Source organism: Aulonocara stuartgranti, assembly GCF_965226115.1.
Source record: "Aulonocara stuartgranti genome assembly, chromosome: 20".
NCBI classification, from domain to species: domain Eukaryota; kingdom Metazoa; phylum Chordata; class Actinopteri; order Cichliformes; family Cichlidae; genus Aulonocara; species Aulonocara stuartgranti.
In genome coordinates, this window is record NC_138956.1 from 26,418,796 (window position 1) to 26,446,312 (window position 27,517).

Sequence of the window (27,517 nt, forward strand, 5' to 3'; positions counted from 1 at the left end):
TTTAGTCAACAAACTTTTATTAATTAGTTAAGGGATACTAATGCACAGGTAATACAACAAGTTTGGGAGAAAAAATTGTAACAGTTCAGACTCAAAGGAGGTGTTGAATCCTCCAATGTTAGGTACTATACAGCTTAATTTCAGATATGGAAATCTTTAATACATCATTAGTCTCATTTAATTTGTTACCTATATACCATAAACAGTTATGAGCTACAACATCATCTCTTAAAACTCATCACAATGACCCCAACAACAGAGCTGGATGCCATTTCCTGCTTTTGAACTAGGTAGCATACAAAACAAACCACCAAATAAAAAGTGTAAACTTCTTCAGCTGTCTAGGGGAATTTCTAAGGAATAATCTTGGTTTTGGAAATAACATTGCTGACAAAGGGAAGACACTTGAGCCTGCTGTTTCCCCAGGTACAAAAGTCACACCACACACAGTCCAGGTAACTAGAAAGCTCCAACAACACTCCTATTTCAAGCCTATTTCATGGTATAGTAAGTGCACTAAATACAGAAACAAACACACATACATATGCCTTGTTGTCCCATACTGAATAGATAATAATAAAAGGACTCTCTCAATCCGTTTGCCATCATGTACTGAAAAAGCTCAATTTATGTGCATCGTCAAAATGGATCAAATAACAGTGTATGCCAACACTCAGGCCTACAATGTTGTTTGTGGTCTACAAAGTTTCTCAACCTTTTTTGTGTAGATTTCATCATATGTAAAAAGCATTTTTTTTAAAGCAAATTAATAAAAGAAGGGGAGTGGGAAAAAAAGCCATACAATTTCGAGAAGACACATCGATATCAAAATATCAGCAAGCCAACAAAATCAGCTAAATATGGTGTATTGCTGTACTCTCTAAACATGTTGCAGTTAGCTCACACTGCGGGATAGATATGTGTTTTCCACATCATAGGAAGACAGATAGTAAAGGGTGTGATAAAATATAAAATACCCACTGTTAAAAGCAGTGCTAAACTATCATATTGCAACACCAAAGCTCGTCAGGTAAACACAGTCAATGTGACGTCATTAATGAAACGAGTAACAAGCAGCTGATGAACTGATTCTGTGCCACAGCATAACACTCAAAAGTGTTACTATTTCTGACATCCAGTCATTACAAAAAAAGGTGCTAACTGTTTAATACACACACACACGCACACACACACACAAAGTCTGGACAACTCATATTGAAAAGGTCCGAGGACCACTCAGTGCTTGTTCATCTTATCCTCTCTGTCATCTGAACCCAGGTAGAAGATAAAGGTCCATCCCCATGACAGAGACACGTGCATAATCATCCCCACCTGAATTAACTCCATCAGTTGATTAGCAATGGGGGAATTCAGATTGAATCTTTGCGTTACGTTATAAAAAGTCACAGCGTAGGAATGAAACCACCTGGAAAAACACACATTTCAAATTCAATGTTTCTTGAAAATGTTCTGCTGACATCAGTGCTTGATTTTAATGACATTGACATTATGATGCAAAATTCAGAGGACTTGCCAGTAAGGATAATATGGACTTGAGTGAGTTGTATCAGGCCCTTAAGGTAGAGTGGCAAGTAAAGCACCCTTATTATCTCACCAGAATATCCTCACATAATTTTATCCAAAGCTATCAGATTGCTATCTAAGTAACACACACCATAGAATATAAAATAGATTTATGATCTGTATTTTTTTAAGCAAGCAAGTCGTTATTTTCATGGACATAAACTTCAAATATAAATCAAATATTCATGGAGTTTTAATTTGCTCAAATTGTTAATACAACTGTGGATTCAAGTATCTACTTTCAACATGTTAAAGTGAAAATATTCTCTAATCTTTTAGATTTTGAAAAGTCATTTAATATTTTGTTTATATATTTATATATTTTAAGCTAATCTAACATTAAGTGGCTAAGCAGCCCTAAACTTCAATAAGACCAGTTATGGCTTTGTGAGGTGAATCATAATTATACCATTGCGTTGGATTTCAGATACAATATAGAAAGTGTCAGTCATGTTGCTCATGACAAACTTAGTCTCTTTCTCTAGTTTACCACCAGAGTTTAAAAAAACAAACAAACAAAAATCCCACTCCTGCACCAGACAGCCACTAGGTTAGGGTGAATAGTTCTGGAGTGCAAAACTACAAGAGGGGAGCAGGAAGGGTTAAAGGTTAAAGTGCAAGGCAATAACTTTGAGCGTTCAAGAATTCATTCATTTACATTATTATATGTGAATCTTAATTAGCAGTTTTTCTGTTTAATAAAAGATTATTATCCTGGACCTCTCTAGAAAAGATAATATATTTTTAAAATTCCCTCCTCAGCTTTGATTGAAGCTAAAGCAGTAGCCAAAACGTGGCCTCATCATTTGATTGTGCTGCAATGGTGCAACAAGCTTCACACAGAATTCTTCCTCCTGTCAAACATTTAGCTTTGCTAGACCGATTTTAGAGTGTTTCAACATTTTTTTCCTGGTTGTTGTTTTTTTTTAAATTCAATTAAACGTGTCTTTCTATTTCTAATAGCAACTAAGTTGCAGTATGCCTTACAGATGAAAATATCAGTCACTTTTCTGGGTATTCTGCATCTCAACTTCCGTGTAAAACCAGTCTGGAAATAATCTTTTCACACTTAATTATGGTTGTCAAAGCAGATACTGTTCACAGTCATGTGAAAAAAAATCCTTGGAAGTAACAACTGTAAAAAATAATGTGAAACATGAACAACTTACAAACATTTTAGCTTATATGACATTTGCTTATGTAAAACATGAAAAGCAAGAAACAATAAAAGTCAAACTAGAAAAAAAACTATATTAAAACAACATTGCACTAAAGCACACACTGCAAAAAATTCTGACCGCTTATGATCCAGTTGGATGTTTCAGGCTTGGAAATGACGGATGGCATCATTGCTTTGAGTATATAGATATAGATATAGATATTGTTCATGTACACAGTACAGTATATCTGTGAAAAAATGTGAAAACACTAGCTATTATTAAATGACTTCACCATGCTAATAGAATATCCTTTTTAAAACCTCTCAAACACAACACAAATCTTGCAGAGAAAATGACTCTCCATTGGTATTTAGAATACTAACTCTGTTTAAAAAAAAAATCTATGTTTAGGTCAGGACTTTGATTACTACTGACACCCCTGCTGTGAGTACAGAAATTGAAAAATGTGCCTTAAATGGGAGACAAAAGTGGAATGGGGAAATAAAACACTACTGTTCTGAGTACAACAGTATACACATTATCTCGGGGGGTTCGAAACCAAGATTTGAAGACTGGGTTTTACTTCATATTGGTTGATTTTTGGCTTTCTTCTCAGTGCCAAGTTCTTGTAGCGCTAGAAATGTCTTTAAGCTTCCTGGCAGATATTTAAAGAAAGAATCCTCTTGGGCTCCTAGGTCAACAAAAGCAGAGCTAGTCGGACAGTAACAGCCTCTTGGGTTTGTTTCTTCTGGTGGCGGAGGGAATTGGCTGTCTGTTTTGGCCTGAATTATCACTGTCCGTTGGGTCAGGGAACAGAGTTGGGGGCTGTGCTGTGCCAGAGAACAGAGTCGCGGCAGGGGTTGAGTTTTGGGTGGTAAGCGCCTCAGTTTTTGTTTCGAGAGGTACATTCACAGGGGGGCGCTCTTTTGGTTTACGGCCCCTCTTTTTACCAGTCGTGGCTCCGTTCCTCACTTCGGCCTTTATCCCATTGTTCTCTGGGACTTTAGTTTTGCTACTGGACACAACTTGACTGGCAGCTGCACGGAACCAGTTCTAAGACAAAAAAACAAACAAACAAAAAAAACAGTAAACCAGTCAAGATCCAAAGAAGGCAAACAAGCAGAATACAACTGCATGTGTATACATTTTTCTTTCTAAATAACTGTATAAACCACCATGTCTGAACACCAAAGGTTAATGTTAACTGGGGACAAGATGGGGATGTTAAAACCGAAAAACAAAGAGGCTTTTTTATAAGGAAAAAAAAAACTATGTGTTATCTTGTAACTAAAGTTGTTGTTGGTGAAGAGAAAAGATTAGTTCAAGGAAGATATGTATAGACTTGTTGAGTGCAAGAGTATTATGACAAGGTTAATGTGCAACCTAGCTGGTTTTACCCACAGACAGTATAACAGGTGGATGTAGCCACCATGATGTCACTCGTTAGTTTAGAAAGTCTCATTATGAAGCCTAAAGTGTGTGGCTTCACTGTCTTGGTGTTTTGAAACCGGATATGACATGATTGACATGTCATTAGAAAGTCCTCCTATCTGGCTGTTAAAAGTATAACCATAATGGACTTAATGTTCAATTCAAGTTCATTACTGTTACCACGTTGGTAACCTGCCCATGAATCTTGTGTTAATAACAACATCATAAAATTTCATGGCAGCAGGAAGATACGATCTGTCCTACAGTTCACTCAACCAAATTATTATAGACTGGTTGACTACTATTGCCAAATGTGGTCTGCACATTCTTCTTCATACACTTTTCCACAACAATTCCCAGTGAGTCCCAGTGACCAGCTTCTTAGTGCTCTTTTCGGTCATATTGGCAACAAGTCTGATAAAATAAACTGGATCTAAGATTAACCAATGCTGTTTATTATTTTATGACGTATTACCAGAAATGAAATTTACTAAGTGGGTCATGTTAATGGCAACCTCTAAGTTTATACTGACAGTGACCCACCTGTGAGTGTGTCTTGCTAATATGGTATTTGACGCCACTCTCCGAGCTGAACTCCTTCTGACAGATCAGACAGGTGTACTTCCCCATTTCGCCACCACCCTGTAACAAACACACACACCAGAAATGTTGCTAGTACCTGGTTGGACACACTTAAACTTTCCCCTGAGATTTTGGTCTGTGTTAACATGATATCATCAAATGTTTGTTCTTGATTTGTGGGTAACGGCATCATCTGGTGTATCTCCTGCTCCACCACATTCCAAAGGTTCTCTGTTGGATCTGGTAGTTGTGGAAGACACCAGAGTACACTAAAGTCACTGTTTGGTTCAACAAACCAGTATGAGATGGTATGACCTTTGTTACTTGGTCCATTATTACGCCAGCTGTAGTCATTAGATGACAAGGACAAGACAAAGGGATGGTCATAAAGTGATCGAGATGGTCAGCAACAATACTCAGTCTTTGGAATTTATGACACTCAACTGGTACTAAAATGTGCAAAGAAATTATCCCTCACATCATTACACTATCTGAACACCCTGAATTGTTGACACAAAAGAGAATAGATGCATGTTTCTATGTTGTTTATGCCAAATTCTAACTATACCATAGCCTTATTTGCCCATTCTTGACTGCCATGTGGACAGAAATGTTCTTTTTTAAAATTTAACAAACCATCTTTACCATGTCCACCTGTTCATATGCCAATTTTCTGCCTCATGACTAATAAGATATTTGCTTAGATAACCAGTTTAAGGTTGCTGCAGAAGGTGCAAGTTAAGAACCCATCAAAAACCATACCCTGTCAGCCTTTTACAGCAGGAGGGTGTTAAAAACATATTCCAAGTTAAGTTTTTATTTAAATAAGCTTAAAAACATATTTTGAGAAAATACAGCTCAAAAACAAAATCTTGGTGGATTCTGATAGTGATCAGGGCCATAGTTTCAAACGCAGAGGTGAACTTACGTGCAATGAATGCCGATCAACCAAAAACTCAGGTTTCAGAATGTTCGGAAAATATTTACTATGCTTCACCCTGTATGATGTCAGTGAGAAGGGATATCCTTAATATGAGCGCAGCAGCCCCTCCCAACATTTTCTTTCCAGGGCACAGTCAATCTAAAAAGGCTTGTAGTATACAGCGGATGAACTGAGAGACAGCACAAAAGCCCAGTATACCCCCCCCCGGCACGTATCATAGTAAATTGCTAATAATACAAAGGTACTCTAGTAGAGAGTGAAAAATCGTTGAGATGAGTTGGAAATGAGCAAAATAGATCCTGTTTTACAAGTTATACAAGATCATGCTGTGATTCTAATACTTCCTGCTTTCTCTTCATTTTGTATCTTTATTTGTCTTAATTTTATTTGAACTGTACCATCAGATTCCACTTCCTTTTGCTTAAGATAAATTTTTTCAGTTTGAGTGTATTTTTGGGATGTCTGTATTGGTTTGTTGGAATATTACTGTATATCCAGTAATATTCTCAGACACTGAGTTTTGCAGTAGTGTGGATTTGTACCTTGCTGCAGTTGGCGAGATGGGCCTTTAGTCCTGACACGCTGGAATAGACAGCTTCACAGTTCTAGAACAAAGCAGAAACAAACAAGGATTAAACACACTGACTTCGTATTTATGTTACACTCAACGTTAAGGCAAATCCCTTTTGTTTTGCTCAGATATTGTAGGTTATTTTTTGTACATGGTGTATTTGTATATTCTTACTTCGTTTGTGCAGCAGATGAAGCCCTTCTCCTTGACTTGATTTTTCCAAGCCTCTAGAAGCTCTGGGCTGAAGTTGGGGAGGCCAGGGCGGGTGTAGTTTAACTATGCAGAAGACAACTTTTTTTAATCTATCAGTATTCAAGTTATTAATATAATTCTACAGTGTAAAAAAGTGGATGTAACATAAAGGATTTTTTAAATCTGCTGATGGAGTTTGTGTGGAGCCTTTGCATGGCCTTTGACCTGGACTGCTAATATACTGTATTTACTGTGGTCACCATGTGCACTTAATGCATCCAAATTTTATTCCTCACCCTCTTGCTGTCAGGAACCAGGTCATCCTTGATGCGGCGTTTTGTGCCCCAGTCTTTAGCCAGCTCATCCTCAGCTATTTCTTGCAGGTGGAACACCGCCACCTGAGCTGACCGCCGTCTCACCCTGCCACTGGGGGTCCTTTCAAAGTCCTCCCCCTGTCTCTCAATCTGTGCTGCTTTTTGTTGATCTTGTTCCTGCTCCCTTTCCCTTTCCCTGTCTTTCTCTCTAGCGCCTCTGTCCTTCTCCTTAGGATGGCTGGATGGGGCTTTCTCTTGCCACCGTTTCCTTTCAGTTTGGCTTTGCTCCTTCTTACCTCCTGTTGGAGATTCTTCAGAGATCACCTGAAGGAACAGTAAGACCTTTGAGTGAAAATATAGGAAAACTTTAGGTACTCATTAAAATTCAATAAAATGTGCTTGTAATCAGCATAAAATGAAAAGAAAAAAAGGTTCATCTCTTATAACTGCTACTACAACCCTCGTCTATGATGATCTCACCCTCTCCTTGCCAGTGTTGTTGTTGGTGTCAGTGATACTATCCATGAGGTTGGTGGTGGCTGCGGTTGTCATTGTGGTGGTGATGGCCGGGGAGTGTTCGGTGCGTACATGGTAGTCTCTGCCAGCCTTGGAGCGGTAGCTTTTTCCACAGTGCTGGCACAGAAACACAGGCTTCGCATCGTCAGAACACTCTCTTCCACAACGCTGCTGGTGATACTGGTAGCCCATCAGACTGGAAAAGTGGGCTGAACAGCCCTGTATTTGTGTACGTGTGTGCGTGTGTGTTTGTACACAAAATGTTTGTGTGATTGAGTGACGCCAATGACAAAAATGAGACAGAATGAAAACAAACATTAAGCAAGAGACTGGGTAAGTGGAACAAAGTGTAGTTTTAATGGAACTCTGCATTTGGTCAATACTTTGTGGTTAATGTTAAAAAGACAGAGAAAACAGGAGAAAGATGCTCATTTTTCAGTGTGAAGACATGTCACTGTAGAGTTTATTCTTTACAGCTCTTTCTATTCTTACTCTCTCTGCCTTTTGCACTCTAGTGTGAGTAATGCGAAGCAGGGTGTTGATGTGATTTTGGGCAACATGCCAAGAACAAGGCATAAAGGAAAAAGAGAGGGAAGAGGGAAGGAAGAGAGAGAAAGATAACAAGAGAGAGAGAAAGAGAGCGAGAGAGAGAGAGAGCGAGAGCGCGAGAGAGAGAGAGAGAGATGTAAAAGGAGAAAGGCACAAAAGAAGATCCTGAGGACAAGAGAGAAATGAAATCAAAACTGGCAGATGACGAGGGACAGAAATGTGACATAAAATGAAAGACACAGGAAAGCAAGAGTAGTATAGAATGAGAGACAGTAAAAGAGGAAAGGACCAGGTAAAAAGAAGAAGTGCATACCTCACTGGGACACTTGATTCGTCCCATTTGTTTGAGCACTCGGCGCAGCCTTTCCCTCTCCTCATGCTCGTTGCCCGTCTGGCCTTCACTCCCTGAGGGCTGAGGGGGAACAAATACACTATCACACCACCACACACCCCACTTCCTCATGACTAAAAAAAAAAAAGCAACCAAAATGTGTTTTCTATCTCTAATGTTCACACGATGCCAGGATCATTAAATGGTTTCCTGGTGAGGCTGTTACTCAAGGCATGTTTATGACACCTGTCAAACTCGTGTTTTCGCTCGCATGTTGGTTGGTGCCAAACACCAGCCAAGACCAGAACAACAGATGGTAGGGCTGCCAGAGATGGAAAAGAAATGCAGGGGACTGGAGAGAGAGTAGACTAACTGAGGGATCCCAGCGGAACACATTTAATGTGCTTTCTCATGTGTTAACACACAGAGATGACTGACACACAACACTACAGTAGCTTTCTGTAAAGGTAGGAGGGAGATACCACTTGAGTACTTCAATAAAGCTACTGCAAAAGCCTGAGGGTAGCAGGACAGGCACCAGCAAGCCTTTGATATACAATGACAGGGACAGCAACAATGAAACGACATCAGCTTGTATTCTTAATGCTTCTATCAGGGAAGGAGCAAAAGAGCAAGCGTAAGAGAATGAGGCAGCACTATCACAGTAGCAACGCCAAGGTCAATCTCAGTGGGTGACCCCTGTCCTTCTGTCAGCCTGCTGCCTTTCCCACACTGCATTTGGGTAAAGCCACATGACAAGACTTACAATATCAGAGCAATGGTCAGTGAAGTCTCCAAGTCATACAGAAACCAAACACAGTAACACAGCTTACATGAGACTGAAGTGCAAATCGGTTTAATATAGAAATATTAATAAGAAATTCAACTTATTGCAATAGTACTGGACAAATTAACATATGTAAACTTAACACCTCTAATAAAATGTATGAGCAAAAGCTTTTTTTTCATTATATGCTCATTTTTCTATTCTATGTTAAAGGACACTGTACCAAGTGATTCACAAATATTGGAAAATACATTAGTTCAACATATTTGCATGAACAAAAGTTCTGCAGATTTGTCGGTGGAACACATGAGTGATGAAAAAAAACTGCTTTGCAATTCAAAGGCACCAAACACTGGTCTTTTTGACACTTTTGAATGAATAAATGCCTTAACGGGCGACCGTGGCTCAGGGGGTTGGGAATCACATCTGTAACCGGAAGGTCGCCGGTTCAATCCCTGGGCTCTCTGTCCTGGTCGTTGTGTCCCTGGGCAGGACACTTTACCCTACTTGCCTACTGGTGTTGGCCAGAGGGGCCGATGGCGCGATATGGCAGCCTCGCTTCTGTCAGTCTGCCCCAGGGCAGCTGTGGCTACAACCGTAGCTTGCCTCCACCAGTGTGTGAATGTGAGAGTGAATGAATAGTGGCATTGTAAAGCGCTTTGGGTGCCTTGAAAAGCGCTATATAAATCCAATCCATTATTATTATTATTAATATACAGTGTATCCAAAAGCACAGTTGTAGTAGTGCCTACTTCCTTAAAAACATGACTCTAAAACCGCTACAATGTATAACATTGTATACATTGTAGCATTAATAAATAACATGATTGATACTGTAGAAAAGTACTTGTCTTACTGTAGCACAAAGGAAACGTTTGTATCTAAACAGAAAGAGGGCACGTCATACTTCTAAAGACTGATTTTAAGAAATGTGCTATCTCCTCCTGATCTTTCAATTTCCTGAAATTTAAAATTCATTGGAAAGTAAAAAGAGTGTGACACCAGTCAAACCCACAAGCTAAAAAAGCCTTCTTTAATAAGGAACTACTTCAAATCTAGAGCACACCAACACACAAACAGAGATTAACACAATAACAGCTTTCATTCTGTCACAAAAGTTGTAATTATCTAATCAGAAGAACAGAAACAGCAGAAGTTTAGATGTGTAGGAAGGCTACCTTGTGCAACCTTTAAGCATTTTATTCTTAACACGCACACACGCACGCACACACAAGCACACACACACACACAAAAATAATGCACTAATGCCTTTTGCTCGGCTGGACTGGAATCCCGCCAATAAGGTCAGGACACAACAGGTCCCCTCTGAAGACAAATGGCAGCATCAAACAGTTTAACTTGGCTGACACAGATGGCACGGTCATCTATCAGAGCCCTTAATCTAGCAAACATTACACAGCCAAAGCCTGTTAAACACATACACATAGATTACCATGTATTTCATATACTATAACCATACGCATTCACACAAAAACACAAACACACATGCCACAAGGTTTGCTGAGTGTAGATTCATTAATCTTTTATAATACTTTTTGAAACGGGTAGCTTTAAATTATTCAGCAAACTTCATAGTGGCACCACTGCTCTAATGCAGGAGTGTCATGATAATATCTTAATGAAGCTCTCTGCTGTCAGAGTTAAGACAGCTGCAGAAAGAAATGTGAGCACTTCACTGACAGGAATACCAATCGCCAGTTCAACTTTACAATCACGATTTTTTAGAGACCACAAGATCAAATTTTGAGAGATCATCATAGCATCTGACAATACTTTTGTAACTGATAAAATTATAGGATAGAGTATATTTTTTACTCTATACGTTGATGCATATAAATAGCTGGACATCTGCTGTGTAAACCGATACTAGCAGAAATAAATGTAGGATTTCCATGCATACTGTCATGACAAACCAAACTATTAGCATTCACTTTTCAGTTCTTTGGTGTTGTTTGAAACTAATTACCATGTTCAGTGATGATCTGATCACCCAAACCATCTGGACTCATAATGAGTCATAGAAAAAGGAGCAAAATCAGTCACAGGGTGTCATTTTTAAGTTTAAAGTCTTTGAAACCGGTTTACAAAGTACAACGTCAGCGAATTACCTTGCTGTTGTGCTCGGCCATGGTGTGGTAGTTGAGGCCGGCCTTGGACCTGAACTGCTTGTGGCACTGCTGGCACTTCAGGGCATCCTGGAGCTGCAGGGGTTGAAGGCCAAAGAAGAAGCTCAGATAACATTTTTCTATGAGAGGAAAATAACCCACTCCTGCTGGCTTTGCTCTTTATTGAATCCATCAGTATAGCAACATTTCATCTGTAACCTAATAAAGTTTGTTACTAGTGCATATTCTGGTCAAAGTAAAAGGCAAGGGACACATTAGGAACCTTAAACCCCCCCCACCCCAATTTATCACATATCACAACTTTGTTGTAGCTTCTCTCCTCGCCTCAGTATTGATTTGGAGACAGAGGTGTCTTGATGGTGAGTGACCCAGTGGTAATGTGATGATTCTGTCATTGCTTAACAGCAGACTGTCACTTTAATAGAGTCACACAGGCCACTGGGCTAAGGAGCCATTAAAACAGGCTCCAGGAACACTGTCTTTGAGGGCTGAGGCTACTGCAACACTCAACCTCATTCATCCACTAGACAAGCTTGACATAATACAACTGAAATAACCCTTTTTTCCCCCCACGCTTTAGCCCATTACACACTATATTTTCAGTAGCTTACGGGGCCCTTCCCTTCCCCTTTTATGATCATACATAACATTATGACCACTGGCAGATGAAGCAAATAAAACCGATTATCTCTTTATCATGGCACCTGTTAGTGGGTGGGATATATTAGGGGGGCAAGTGAACATTTTTTCCTCAAAGTTGATGTGTTAAGTGTAAGGATTTAAATGAGCCTGAGAAGGACCAGATTATGATGACTATGAACATCTTCAAAAACTGCAGCTCCTATGGGGTGTTTCTGGACTGCAGCAGTCAGTATCTATCACAACTGGTCTAAGGAAAGAACAGTGGTGAATCAGCAACAGACTCATGGGCGATCCGATAGCCTTATTTTCATTATCTTTACTAGAAAAGGTTCCCAGGCTCCCCAGTTTTAACGTATTCAGTGCACAATAACCACAATGCAAGGCTTCTTCAAGCTGAGCTTTACAGCTCCAGTTTGTCTTTGAATGCTACTACCAGCAAAACAATTTTACTGGTTTCACAGTTTGCTCTAACAGCTGTTTTGACAGCGCAGCCACCCCGCTCCCATTCTGATGAACAGATGCATCGACTACTGACCTTTTGACAAATCTCCATGTGTTTCTTGAGGCCATGGATTGTTTTCCTGGTAACGATGGAGCAAGTGGGACACACCACTTCACCTCTCTCTGAGATTGCTCGCTGCCACTGAGTGTCAGGAACAGCTCCTGAGTAACATTCAGAACACAGTACTGCTTTGTTATTTAGCCAATGAAATTACACTGGTATGATGTCCTTATGTGTCAGCAATCTAGATGATCAGTAAGCACTTACGTTTTTAGCTTCCCAAAAGTGAAAGATTGCTGCTTTCTCAGTTTCATATGACTGAAATGAATATCCATGGGGTTTTGATAGTTTGAAGATAAATTTTTTGTCGTTTTTGTCATATGCATGCATATCTCATTAAGATTTAAGAAATGCTCTTTGAAGAAAACATGATGCAACTTATAAAAGTAATAATTATATTTAACTGATTAATAACTATGTATGTTCTTCTACCTGCGTGGGGTTTCTCCAATTACTCTGGCTTCCTCAAGTAGTCCAAAGGCATGCATGTTAACTGGTTAACTGGTAATTCTAAGTTGGTGGCAGAGTGATCAGTGTATTTTCTAGTTCCAATTCTAGTTTCAGTTATTTTCCAGAATGGATTTCTCATTTCAGTTTAGCATTTACTGTTTGAAAATGTATAGTTTTGGTTTTCTTTTAGTTAGTTTAAATGTTCAAGCATGTCCATCAATGCCCAATCAAGGAAGCTATAATAACATTTATACCAAACTATACCTAGAACTAAGGTTACTTTCGCTGTATTTATATTTTAATTAGTTTTTCAAGTTCACTATTTTTTAAAGATAGTCTTAATTTTTTTTATACATTTTATTGTTATTTTAGTCAACTAATTTTTTTCATACCTAATTTTAGTTTTTAGTTAATAAACTTGGTTGGCTGTAGGTGTGAAGTGAGCATGAATGTGTTACCTTCTGTGTTAGCCTTATGACAGCCCCCCAAAACCCTGAATTGGACAGGTAGATACGAAAATGTATAGCTGGATGGATGGATGTGTGGATGGCTAGATAGATGGATGATTAATTTAAAAAATGTGATCTTGGTGTTCACCAGAGCTTGTTGTGGCCGAGTCTTTTCTAGAGGGCTGACCTGACGAAGGTCTTCTCTGAGCCTCCTCAATGAACCCACTCCCCTCTGGTCTCTTCACACGGCCTGCCTTCAGCTTCTCCTCTACCTTAGTCATACCTACAACACACATGTGCACACGCAGACACACACATATACACAGACAGTCACGCTAGTGATTAAAATTCAAACTGAAAGTATAGAAGATAAAGTGAGAAATGCGAGTGGGACAGATGTAGGGCAAACCAAACAAGAACACGATACTAAAAACAGAAAGTTGATACTGACTATAAATTGAAAAAAGGAGGCTGAAAATGGAAGTTGTTTTGAGCTATACCAAATCAATGACAAGCAGACTAAAAGACAGCAAAAGACAGCGCCTGTGAGCCGCAGATGAACTGTCTGACAAGTGATAGTAAGTAGTTTACAGCCCTCTGTATGCTATATGAGTCACTGAGCATTTTCAGCATATATGTGAATGAGACAAAGAAAGGCTGAAAAAAATATGCGTATGTAATGTGTGCTTGATGTGTGAGTCACTGATTAATTTAGCCAGATATGAGACATCTCTACAGTTGCTACATTAGCACTGTGTAAAAAAACAGCACCATTGATCAGTGGCAGCAGGGAGCAATCTCAGTCACTTACATAACTAATAATGTCCCTCCTCCCAGCAGTGGCACATTTGTCCACTCTGGAACTCAATATTTAAGTAAATTAGCAAAGGGCTCCTAAGGTCTGTTGTAAATCAACCAGCATACAAAAAAAAAAAAACTATTCTGTCTCATATTTTTATTATATCAGTGACATAGGGCTGTGCAATATGACCAGAATCTCATATCCCGATATAAGACATCTATCGTCCCGATAACGATATAAATCACAGAAATGTAACATTTTCTGTAAATTCTGTGAATCTCGGGCAGCTTGACTTGCGTGAAGTGTTTCCAGCTGCGCGTCATGTACCTGGTCGAGTCGAGTATTTTAATTGATGCATGAAACTATACATTTTTAGACATAAGTTGTAACGGCCGCCGTTTTCTTTGTGAGTATTTATTACACGGCGTGCTGCGGGGAAAAGCCTGTCCTAACGTTTGAATCTAAGATTTATTTTTTAGCACCTGGCGGCTCTTTTTTGCTTCTCATCCGTAAATAATCTGCTCTTTCACGTGATTCAGTTTATTTTGAAAAGTCTCAACAGGACCTTGAGCTTTATTGTGAAAGGTTTATGTGGAAAATAAACAAGCGGACACGCGGTGGTTTTACCGTCGCTGTTGCTAACGACAACGCATAAAAACAGGCGCTTGTCCGTCCGTAGTGTGGTTATATTAAATATAAGAGAAAGAGAGAACTTTAAGAAATTAATATAGCCACTACAGTGACCATCAAAACCATGAAAAAATATTGCCGTAAACAGTTTATTTTGCAACACCACGAAACAAACGATAGCGTAAAATGAAACAATAGATGTTTTTATATCGTCATCCGATATATATCGTTATATCAAACAGCCCTACAGTGGCATGTGAAATTACATCACAAAATTCTTTGTCATGCTCAAGTTTTCACTAAAAAAAACCCCATGTTTTCCTTTTAATAAAAGGTATCTACCTTTCAATCCAAAAGTTCCAGATATTGAGGGCTGTTCTCCAGTGAATTTCTTAGGTGTTTTCTGCTTTCGTCCTAGTGCAGGAGGAAAAACAGTGCATAATGGTTATACAAATATACTGGAGCATATAATTGAGAACATTTCAAATGGCATGTTGAAATCTTACTGTGCTTCATTCGCTCTGGGTCTTCGTCAGGAAAAGAAGAGGGAAGGCTGCCCCCCTCGCTTTCACTTCCCCCTGCATCAGATGACGTGCTTTGGGAATGAGATTGCTGGGAGTGAGGCTGGACTGGCAGGGTCTGGTGAATTTGTTGTGAAGGCTGGCTGTGGCTGTGCTGTTTCCTCTCATTTTTCTGGTAGGCCAGCTCCCCATTCTGAGAGGGTGTGGACACTTCATGGGTCTTTTTCACTTTGAAGAACACAGGAGAGGGGGGACTGATCTCCATGGGCCTGAATTCACAGAATGAGACAGGACAGTTTTAGGCAGTTATCTTTAAGTGACTCAATCTGGTTAGGAATTTGAGCTATATCTCAGTCACCTTTTCTTAGCGCTGGACTTCACAAAAGTCTTTTGAAGCTTAGGTTGCTCGTCCTTGGTTTCCATGCTGACTCTCTCTGGGTGATTCCACAGTTTGTGTTTCTGCAGACGCACCTTTGTGGCAAACACGGCCTCACAGTAGGGACAGCCATGACTCAGCTTTTCAGCTACGGTGGCCTGGATGCAGACATACGAAGAGGAGATTCAAAGTGAGTTCTCTCCCTATCCAAAATCTAATGACAGTGGGTAGCTGTTACAAAAAAGAAAATACCCCCCCCCCCCCTCCAGCTGACTTAGCTTAGGTTTTTGAAAAAGCCTTAATAATTGCTCAGGTTTGTAATAAGGCCATTATATATTCTCTGGAATTATTAAACGGTGCCCTATTGGATGGGTTTCTCCTATAAAATGGTCCAGTGCTACAAGTCTACTCTGAAGCATAAAGGTATAAACAGCCTTGTGGCAGGAAAGAGCAGAGGCTAGTGACTCACCCCCGGGCAGCGCTGATAGTGGTACTTGACGCCATAGATGCTGGGAAACTCTAACCAGCAGCCTGAACACGGACATTTTACCCTGGAGTGCCGCTTAAACTCTTCCTTCCATTGTACTATCATATGGGCCTGATCAGGGGTGAGGAAGAGAGAGTTGAATCCACGCCAGATTTATTGCTATATAGCACTGTATATTGTGAATATTCATGGGGAGCTGCCTACTGTGCAAGAAAAATGAAGCCCACTTCAAGTACCCACTCATTTCAAAGAGAAATACTCACAGGGATGCTTCTCAGTTCCTGCATTTCTGCTTTAGGACGACCTTTCCGCTTCCCCTCTGCTGGCTCATCACACACTGGACCTGGCAAAGCGAGAAAGAAAGCCACATCAGAGCTAAAAACAATCTACTGCCAGCACTTCATATCCATAAAATAAAAAATTCTGTAATACCTAAAATCCTGAAGTTTCATTTGGAACTTCTTTGTTATTGACCTAACAAGCCTAGTTATATTTGACTTGGCATGTCTAGATATGCTCTTGAGATATCACAAAGAGATTTAGAAGAATAGATTTGTATTCACAAAAACTGCAAAATAAGTATGAACACTAACACTTCTGAAGAAAAACAAATAAATGCAAAGTTATACAGTGTTTAGGTTTAACTGTGACCATTGTTCAAATGTTAGCCTCTTCTGTGGAGGGACACAGAATGGATGTCCACGATTGTGTGTGTAAGTGAGGGAAAAATGAGGCAGCCTGGGCAAAGGCCTTATGTAGAGCCAAACAGATCAGCTATAAATCGCTAGTGCCTGCATGGACCTCTGACACAGCAGACTGCAGACCGACTGCCTCAGCTCTCTATGTGCTCTCTATTGCTAATTCCCTCCATCTCTCATGCTGCTGCTTTACTTCTTTCTCACCCCATGTCTACTTTTCTCACTTTTCTTCCCTTTCTTTGCTCACACCCTTTCCAATGTCTCTCTACGGTTCCACTGGCTCATCACTGCTCTCTTCTTGGGTGCAATTAAACCTCCACACTATCAGCCCTGCACTCTATTCCCTCTATACACTGCTCCTTGAAGAAGGAGAGAGGGAAGGCGGAAAGAGCTGAAGATGAGTGTATGCATGTGGAAGAAGGGGAGGGGGGTTGACAAAGGAAGAAGAGGAGAGCACAGGATGTTGAGGAAGAGAAGAGAATTGCAGAGGTGGATAACTCTGATTGAGCATAACACTGAATCATAGTGCTCCAGGTAGCTGTACTTTGCTCTACAAAATGACATCTTTACATGTTCTCTCAACTTACTCTGCATTAATCTGACAAGACCCAACAGCAACAGTAGGAAAATAAGTAAATAATAAGCAGGAAACAAAGACGCTTCAAGAGATGCTTCAATGACATAAAATCTATTTACAGTAGGGAAGATGGTATTTTGTTGTGAAGTGGAATGCACTTTTTTTTTAGATCTCTTTCACATCACCATAACATTTTTTTCTGCTAACTATTTTCTTCTCCTGCAAATTGACAAGCCAAGGCAGCATGCACATGCCTGGTGCTGCCCATTTGCAGCAGGTCCCAAACTGGATCAGAGCACACTGTGTGCCTACCAGGATTACAAAATGGTTGGATAATTTTTCATCAGATAAATGAATTGACTTAATGCCATCATTTCTCTTAAAAACAACCCCCCCCCCCCAAAAAAAAAAAAACAGCTTGTGTTAGCAAAAGCCACCCTTTGACCCCCTCAAAAACAACTCTCTATACCAGGGATGTTAATGTGTATAAGAAGCACACGAGGACTAACCTACTATGGCCTCCCCTGCTCATTTCCCTTCGTGTTTTATTACACAGTATCAGCTCTCTCCCTTTCCCTCATTTGTCTTCTTTTTACTCTCTCAGTTGGGAAACAGAGATACAAACATATGTAGGCAGATTATATGTAACATTTTACTTCATACTCACAATAATAAGGTAGATTGAAAATAAAGCAAGACTGAATAAAATGTAATAAGAAGTAGCAAAGCAATACTGACTGTGTTTTGGAATAGTTGATGACACAAGGTGTAAACACACACATCAGGGCACACTGACACGCAAACAAGTACACAAAACCATTACTACCGAGTGTGAACGAGATGTGATTGCATGGATATGAGTGTATTAATATTCTCCAGGCGACAGAGCATTTCTCTATTAGCTGTCTGGGTAGCAGCTGGAGAGGTGATGCAGTCGGCGGTGCAGCTCTTATGCTGAGGAGGAAATTGAGCATGCATTCTAATTCCTGTCTTAGAAAATAAAGGTCTTGTAAAAGAAAGGCATAATTAATGAATTCTGCTCTTGGGAAAGATATGTTCATGTTGCTATGGGAATAAGATCCACTTGTCTTAGTTACCATTATCAGAGGCCTCTTTACAGCAAGCAGAACAATTAGGCCCACATGCAGCAGGCTATAGTGCAAACAGGCAAAAATCACACTGCAAAGCCACAGCAGTGCACATGCTGGCAAAAGTTAGAGCAAAAAGATTTTTTTTTTTAAAAAAAACATGATTTTCTGGGGTGAACTGTGCACACACAAAATGTTTTTATACATTTTACTTTGTTTGAAATGACTATGGCTAGCACACTTGTGCTCAAACATTCAGGCAATCACAACCATTGTCTTGGTAGGAAACAAAGCAGGTCTATTGTGGCAAATCTAAACCCCAGTTCTCAGGCGCAGACCATAGGGATAAAACAGCTGTTCAACTAATGTCAGAGTGTGACTCGCTCCCAGCTGTCTGCAACTGTTGCAGCAGACTGGTTAACACTCACAGAAGCGAAGAGAATGGTTAACACTGACAGAAGAGAAGAGAAGAGAAGAGAAGAGAAGAGAAGAGAAGAGAAGAGAAGAGAAGAGAAGAGAAGAGAAGAGAAGAGAAGAGAAGAGAACCAGGAGTGTTGGCAGCTGTCTAATGATCTCAAATAACCTCTGAGTTCTCCTAGCTACGCCTGCAACTGCTCTCCCTGAGTGCAAGGGTTCACACATTACCCACAAATGTACACACACATATACACACACAGAACAGTCATTTGTTTTCCTTGACAAACAGTCACACAGGAGCCTTTGTCTGTGCCTTCACAGTTGGTTTTAGACATGCTGTAGTTTAGAAAGACAACACACAAACAACATCACTCACCACTCATGCTACTTCATGAAAAAAAGACAAGACACAGTACTTCCTCAATCTCAACAGACGCTAGATGTATAAACGAATACACCTGGACTCATTGCAGAGCAAACGCACTAGCAGATGACTGTACAGCATGTGCAAGCTGTGCAGCTTTTATAGTGAATGCAACCACAGGACCTTACTAACATCTCTGTTTCTGCTATAAATTTTTGTCTATTGTGCTTTAACTTCTTCTTGCTTACTGTTTCCTTCCTTCACACATTTGATTTAGCAACAGTTCACCGCTTTTATACAAGCACACGCACATATTTATATGCTATTTTACATTATGTTCTCTCATTTCCTCCCTCCTTCTTTCTTTCTGTCTCTCTCTCTCTCTCACACACACACACGCACAACAGTTGTTCCATTTATATACACACCTCCTTTTGAAGACGTTCCTATATTCCCTCACAGTCAGGCCTGATTCCAGACAGTGAGTAAGGAGTGAGGTGGAGCAACACCAGACAAGTCTTACTACCCTGATACAGCTAACTGAAAAAAAACCCCAGAGTCTCAGTGAGTCTGGCTCTCACTTTCCATCTTAGTCTTTCCTCTCTCTATCTCTCTCTCTCTCTCTCGCTCTCTGTCTTTTTCTCCCCTCCCTCCTTTCTATCTCTTGCTTTGTGTAACCATCTGAGCTTAATCTTTTACATACATCCACTTGTTGAAAGACACAAACATTTAACTAATCTGTCAAAATTCATTATTTTTTTAATGGAAAGGAAACAGCAATTCATCAGTAGCAATGTTTATAAATCTGTATAATTTATAGAGCATTGCAAGAAAACATACCTTTGCTCTGGGTTGCCTTAACTGAAAAGTGGACACAACCACAAATAAAAGGTGGAGCTCCACTGGTTTATTTGCAAAATAAATTAGAGTTCCTGTTGGCAGCAATCTAGGAAAGGACCAGAATTTGAAAGTAGATGTCCCGCCTTCCACAGCTTTTCCTTCTCTCTTCTGAGCCCCATTCCACCCTGCCAATTTGATATGTATGTGTTGGTATGTATTAAAATAATGCCAATGTTGACTTACGGCTTTACAAAGAAATCAAATCCAGCTTTCCTCTAAGAATGCCCTCTCCTTAGCCCACTGCACAGTGGGGTGCTTTATACCCAAACTTTTTCTTCATACTATGCCACACTATTTGACTGTTCTTTTCCAGAAAAGATCAGATTGGCCAAAGTTTCCCTATCATGGGGCAGAACAGAGCCGAAAGCAGTTGCAGGAGTAAAAACTCCTCTTAGACAACTCGATTTATAATATGCTGATAGGTTACTTTTGGATTTTTGTCTAGTGGCACCACCTTCCTATTTGTTTCACCTATTTCCTAATATTAAACCATTCTGAGTGCTGGCATAGACTGTGGCATTTGCTATCACTTGCATTATTCAGGGAGAGTTGTTGGTCCAGTGGTTAACATTGTTGCCTCAAAGCAAAAAGCTCCTGGTTTGACACCACTGGTTGACTGGAGGTCTTTCTGTGTGACATTTGCATCGTCTCCCTTTGCTTGCAAGGGTTCTTCTCTCAGAGCACTACGGTTTCCTCCCACCACCTAAACACGTTTGGTTAACTGGTGATTCTAAATTGTCCATTGGTGCGATTGTGAGCTTGAATGGAAATCTGCCTCTCTGTAATAGACTGGTGACCTGTCTGGGTGGACAGCTGGAATAGGCTCCAACTATGACCCTGAATTGTGCAAGTGTAAGAAAATGGATATATAAAATAATTACATTTATTTCTATACTTGCACTAGTCACTCAGTCTTAGTGAAAACAGTTACACTGGGAGATTCTTCAATGTCCTAATGAATGCCAATTTTTATTGCCCGCAGACTTACTGTATGGGGAATCACTTTGTTTGAGAGGCCAGGGATCACTACACAGACATGTGGTAGAATATCAGTTTACTTCCACCACTAAACCACACGTAAAGCAGCCAAGAATAGAGCTCAGGCTTGAGATTTCTGCTACATAATCTGGTGACTCATTGTACCTCAACAGCTTCTTCAGACCTGTATTGATTTTACAGCCTTCCACATCAACAGCATGCTTCATATTATTGGAAACTCAATGAATTACTTGATACTTATTTGGCCCACAGCCAATGCCATGTTTAGTGACATCAAATCGCAACAGTTTTAGATAAAACCTGAGGGATAATGGAGAACTGACCAATCACTGGGGAGTTTACAATTGATGCACAGCATATACAGACACTTGAAAAAACAACAACATAATAATAAAATAAGCCTATGCAACAGGGCATCCAGCACTTTATATGTGTGCCGAGAGACAATGCCTGCTACAAACTGTTTGCAATACCCTCCTTATGGACAGTGACTCACCAACTCAATCTCTCTCCTCTCCCATTTCCCTGTACTCGTTCTCATCAACCATCCACAAGTCTGCCAAGTGAAGGTGTGACAAAGATGACAAAGGACTCTCCTCAAAATGAGGTGTAGCATCAGGCTGAGAAAAGCACCAGAATTCAATTTCTACCCAAAAACAAACAGTCTCAATCTATAGCTTTTTATTGATTTGATATTTTGTTATTTTACTGATTTGATAGACTCAAGCCATTAAGAGGAAGTCCCTAGAAAATGTAACAAATATGAAATGTGATTAGAGTGAAGACCAGAAGTGAGGGTAACGGTTGGGAACAGGCTGAAGAAGGAATGAGAAGTGGCAGGAATAGTGAGGTTAAGTCACTGCTAATACGTAAGCAAGAAATAGTTGAGGAGGCTGAGGAAGAACAGAACAGTGAGCAATGACAGTCACGTCTGGACAACAAGTAAGTGAGAGAAAGCTTGAAAAAGCAGCACATTTAGAGGAAAAGCAAGAGACTGATGGACGGATACTGACGCAGATATACCAGGTCAATAGAGAGCAACTGTGGACCTGAAAAGAAGGTCCCCACAGCAGGGTAGACAAGTGTAGCATGAGAACACACATGCTAGGGCAAACACAGGCACGAACAGATGCATAAACATAAACACAAACAAATGGCACCAAATAGCACATTATCGTTCACACACAGCCACAAGCATAAAACTTATCACGCTCTCAGCTCCCCTCCTAACCCACTTATGTTACCATACAACAACAAATCTGGAGCGCTCATCTCCTCTTACACAGAACATGCCGACTGGATAGTGTGTTCTGGGGTCAGAGAGGGTAAAGAAGGGGGCGGCCTTTCACACATCCAGGTTTTACTTATTTAGACTTGGGTTAACGTTTGCTGAAAGGTAACTATTTTCAGGGCCTACAGCACTTGGCAAAACAGCATTAGTTCTATATAAATAAAAAAATGACTTAGCTTTAGAATCAAACAAGACATTAATAGGAAACATCTTGAAGCACAAAAGAGAGAAACAGCGCGCAAATCACCCTCAAGGACCACATTCTTTCCTGTGACTTCTCTGGTGTGGCAAGGTGACAGCTCAACCACAACACTCTAGGAAAGCACACAAACCCAGGTTTTGTTGTCACATATGAAGGCACATAGTGATTTCAGGAAACCACCAGTACAACAGCCAGACGGGATTTCTCCGCTATTACATCATGCAAAGTTTCCAGCTGGAGATTTATGGGCCAACATGAGAACTGATAACGCAACATAACAGTCCAAACTCTCCATGGACATAAAATGAAAAATGAAGAAGTAACCAGTGGGATGAGGGCAGATAATGAGGCTATCAGAAGAGCACACTGTGTGCAATGAGCATGGACTGAAAAACCTTCATAGGGAGCCTTAGATATTGATGCCTTTGTTTCCCCAAACTGAGGTTCATATCCCCCCTGGGATAGACAGGCCAGTGCCAGGTTCATTATATCACCACTGTAGCATTTCTCCTTATCATAACATCTATAAAATTTCTAAATAATAAGTTAAGGAGACTGAAAATTGTAAAAGATTGCTTGGTGTTTGAAACACAATTTGGCACAGTCAGTCAGTCAATGAATATCTTACTGGTTTATGAATCATATTCCAAACTGTACAAAATTTAACTATATTCCTAAAATGGAAATGTAGAATTTCTTATACATTTCCCGTGTTGTATGTTATGTCTATATTCATCTTCTTATTGGTCAGTACAATCTACATGTGCTCCAGGAGAAGATCTGTCTCTCTCCTTGTGGTTCTTAGAGAAGATAAATCTCAACCAGCTGGCAATGTTACCAGCTAAGCTTCCTTAGACATAGTGGAACATAGATTCTTATCTTTTGTGCCAGAAGCTATTCTTAAAACAGACAATAGCACAGACTTGCAGTATCAAACATGATCTAAATACTACTGGTATCACTTAGAAGCTCAACATAATTGCAAGTCCGAACAGATCAAGTGTAAAAAGAGAAAATGAAATAGACACACAGAAATAGCAGAATCTTAAGTAACCTGAAAAAGCCCCATAAAAACCAGGGCCAATCCATCACCTGTTATAGTATTACTTTAAGACGCGCGCACACAGTAAAACGCGCAGTCATCAGAGTTATTCATTAGTGAAGCTAAGCCAAAAGTGTGTATCTAATCTCTTGTCTTTAGCCTCACATCGATCAGAGCAGAGCCCAGCACAAACTTTCTGCTGATTGATTTATAAACTCCTCTTATTTACTGAGTAATAAAGTGTAAAAAAATGCCCATAAAACACAAAGCTTTAAGAGGCTGCAGAGAAAACCATTTCATTCAAAAAACAAATGTACTTCAACAGCAAAAACAGCCAATCAGCTGCCAGACCCTACACAATGAGAAGTTGAGGAGAGTGTTTTATTTCTAACTATGGGAAGATCTTGCAGACAGTCATAAATACATGAAAGATCATACAAGAAAGATTTTAGTAAAGGGATTCCACACTTTTTTTTGTACCATGTGTCGCCGAACTCTCATTTCTTGCAACACAAGCTTTGCATTAATAACCACAACAAGCAAACATACACAGAAACACATGCATGCACAACAGTATGAAACTCTGGCCTACAGGGCTGAATAATAACATGAAAAGAAAATAAACCGAAGCACCTAGTCTAGTGTTTGTGCTCTGTGTGTCTGGGAATGAGAGGCTATTTTGTAGCAACCAAAACAACTGGGTCATATTAGAACAACCCCATTTTTCCAAGCCTGCCCACCGCTATTAACAAAGTCATGATGATCTACTGGTTATTGGATTGAAAAATAATTCCCCAGTCTGGCCCTCTCTTTCCAAAATCTTCCATTTCCATCCAGATGGCCTGGGGTTTCACTTGTGTCAGTGCTTGGCAATTCTTGTTTGTTTGCTTTTCTCACTGTAAAGCAGTCTCAGGGAAATTGCTGGAGTTTCCAGGCTCTACTGTGGGGTAGAATTACACTGAACCTGAAACCATTGATTTCTAATAAAATATAATCCATTCAAAAAAAAAAAAAAAAAGCAGCTACAGAGACCCCTGCATGCATGGTATGCTAATCAAATCCTTGAGAAAGCACACTAAAGTGCACTAGCTGGAATTACAAAACTTTAGCCAATGCAAACCTGCTGGATCTAAGAAACAAATATGCAAAAACGAAAAATTCAGTTGTCATATATGTGTTAGTATGTCATGCTGTATGCACCCAGTACCTACTCTTCACACTGTATCGCTTCATGAACTTCATCCTAGAATCAGTCCAGGAGCAAACTTGAGTCATACCAACAAAAGCTGAACTCACACACTGTATTCATTCAACAAAATGTAGCGGCTCGTCACTCACTATGTTTGCTGTGGTTTTCAGGGCTTGACATGGTTCTAACTTGCTCCTGGGGATGTCCATGCTTGGGCGTTCGGCCCCTCGACAGCCCTGATGAGGACAGCTTCCCAAGCTTGGGCCCACTTGGGCTCTCCATGCCTGCAATGTACAAACGAGGGGGTACAAACACACAGGAGACATAGCTAAAGGTAATATCGGAAATGCTTCTGCTGCTCATTAATCCGAATCCATTGTTTGTCAAAACATTATTAGCAAAGTCTGCTGCATCAATAGCGTGTGCTGATGCTGTCTCCTTGTTCAATAATGCAGCTTCTTTATGTTGGCCATCAGTGCTATTGGCCTGAAGGTTATCTGAGCGCAGGCACACGTGTGATAATGAGGGTGTGACCTTCCATGTTTTCATTTCAAAATCAATACTCTCACTCGCACACTAACTTCATGCTCTGCCCATTAGACAAAAGGTGAGTCAAAGAGATGGTGGGGATACAAAGCTACGCTCCTGAGCAGCTGTGCAAGCTTTCTTTACTATGAAAACCAGCGATCTCTAGTTCAGGTCAATTGAGATACATTACATCTATCAATCCCGATGCTTATATTGTACATGTCAAGTTCAGACTCTCTGTGCTTAAACATCATTCCCCATCAGGAAGGAACAGCCTTCTGAATAGAGGCTGACAATTGCTAATTATGGTGAGTGGTACTGATTACAATCCAACATGGTTTCTCTTAGCACACATTCATGTCACTCTCCTAATGAATTACAAAGCACACAAAGGGTCACTCAATGGGGGCCACTCGGTGTCCATTTACATGCTGTGCAATTCACTGCGTGAATACCACAGAGATAAAGCGTTCACAGTAGTTGTAAAGTTTTGATGATTTTGACTATAAAATGCACGGTGAACTTGCTGCAGGGTGCAACTTGATGAAATCTTTCACACATTAACACTAGGCATCTTCCTTTTCCGGTATGATGTATCAGAGCATGAAGAGATGGGCTACAGATCAGCTCATAACTACTTAAAATAAACAGGTGGTGAGAAAGATATGGCTGATTGATGGTGAGTCTTACTGTGCAACCCTGTAATAATTATGTAGGATACCCCCTTTTAGATTTGCCACAGTGTTTCAACAGCATCCTCCTAATAAATAAATAAATGAATAAATACATTGCAGCTGGGGTTTTCGTAAACGATTAAATCTACATGTAAACACAAACCTGCTACAGAAACTTTATTACCATATACTTAGCTAGACACAACAAAACCCCGTGACACCCACTCACATCTCCTCTCACAATCTGCTGAGAGACCAACCTAGAAATAAGTATTTTAACACCGCACGTGGCACACGGCCACGCTGTTTGACAACTACAACAAGGTCTGAGTTGCCTATTTATGTGGTTAACTAAAATAGTGCTCTACTTTCTTCCTCCTCCCCGGCCACACCTACCTTAACTGTCGAGCAGTCACCCAGCACCAGAGCCCGGGTGGCCCCGGGTCATCCACGTGAGGTAGGAGGAGGTCAGGGGCAGGAGACAGGCACCAAAGTAGGCGTTTTTTTTCACCAACGTTAAGTTACATGGCAATCACACCTGCTGTGCGTCAAGGAGCGGTCAGGTTGAGCTTGGGGGGCCTGAAAGGAAGCGGACAGTCGTCACCGTCGTCCTGTCCCCCCCAGTCTGCAGACGACGACCAGGTGGACGGTAAAAAAGAGCAGTGCAGGAGATGAGAAATTATAAATTCGTCTGAACATGAAAAGAAATCCAGGATACTTTCACCTTATTTCCAGCTTCCAATTGCCTTGCCCCCCCTCTCGTTCTCCTTTCGTGCATTAATATGTATACCACGAGGCACTTCTCCAACCCTTGTCTTCTCGTTAAACTCTCCAAATTAATAGAAATAGCCAGGAAAGACAGAGCCCTCGACTCCTTGAGAAAAAATATTAGAATACGGGATGGTTTATATAGGCAGTGAAGCAAAATGGCGACTTTATTACGAAGGAGGAGTAAAAAAAAAAAATCCTTGCGCTGGCTGGAGCTAAAGGGAGGCACAAAAATATGTTTAGTGCAGTAATTTCGACGGCTGTGAGTCTGTTGGTTAGAGTAAAAGAAAACGAACGAAAACGAATCAGCAGAAGCGCCAAATCTCGGTCGGGTTTGGTTCACTCCTCGCTCCTTACCTCGGGATTATTCGTTTTTTTTATACGGATATTATCTCGGCGGCCGTGTACAGTATTACAGTAATGTGTGTTGGGTCATGCGCGTATCCACTCCACCTTTGACAGTTGCGACTACAGTCTTGAGGCAACTTGCAAACTCTCGCGTTATTATTATCAATTTTCGAGCTGAATAATAGTGGGCTTTCTGGCTAATAAACTCGCTGCAATACCGGCTCGTGCTACTCTTCCGACGTAACGGCGCTCGCTCCTGACGACAAAAAAAAAAGGGTCAGGGCTTAAATTCCGTATACAAACCCTTAGCGAATTATTTTAATCTAGCTGCAGCCAAAATGTTCTTCCCATGTCCTCCCGCGTAGCCGATAACGGCTTCTTGTCCAGTCTGTGGCAGGCTGTTCTA

General features: G+C 40.4%; 1 protein-coding gene across 13 annotated transcripts; it reads right to left on the reverse strand.

Annotated features, from left to right (window-relative positions):
* On the reverse strand, positions 1-27,517 carry znf512b (zinc finger protein 512B). 13 transcript variants are annotated; one of them, XM_082519057.1, is made up of 18 exons: positions 27,415-27,517; positions 26,392-26,574; positions 24,943-25,077; positions 16,290-16,369; positions 16,009-16,137; positions 15,522-15,697; positions 15,149-15,432; positions 14,985-15,056; positions 13,359-13,493; positions 12,285-12,412; positions 11,090-11,182; positions 8,156-8,254; positions 7,258-7,512; positions 6,760-7,119; positions 6,446-6,547; positions 6,243-6,305; positions 4,719-4,817; positions 1-3,797 (listed from the first exon to the last, which is right to left on the reverse strand). In XM_082519057.1, exons 3-18 carry the CDS (start codon positions 25,073-25,075, stop codon positions 3,456-3,458), a joined length of 2,550 nt encoding a protein of 849 aa, XP_082375183.1. In that variant the 5' UTR covers positions 25,076-25,077; positions 26,392-26,574; positions 27,415-27,517; the 3' UTR covers positions 1-3,455. The 13 variants fall into 13 exon arrangements, with proteins under 13 accessions (XP_082375183.1, XP_082375182.1, XP_082375180.1 ...); XM_082519056.1 differs by having other exon boundaries at positions 26,392-26,620; XM_082519054.1 differs by having other exon boundaries at positions 26,392-26,869.

Excerpts from the sequence above, each read along its gene's own strand:
- znf512b (XM_082519057.1), bottom strand. The coding sequence starts at position 25,075 with ATGGAGAGCCCAAGTGGGCCCAAGCTTGGGAAGCTGTCCTCATCAGGG. Across the intron at positions 15,698-16,008 it reads ACTATCAGCGCTGCCCGGGG|GCCACCGTAGCTGAAAAGCT; the intron begins GTGAGTCACTAG and ends GTCTGCATCCAG. Across the intron at positions 8,255-11,089 it reads TGGCCGAGCACAACAGCAAG|CCCTCAGGGAGTGAAGGCCA; the intron begins GTAATTCGCTGA and ends GTTCCCCCTCAG.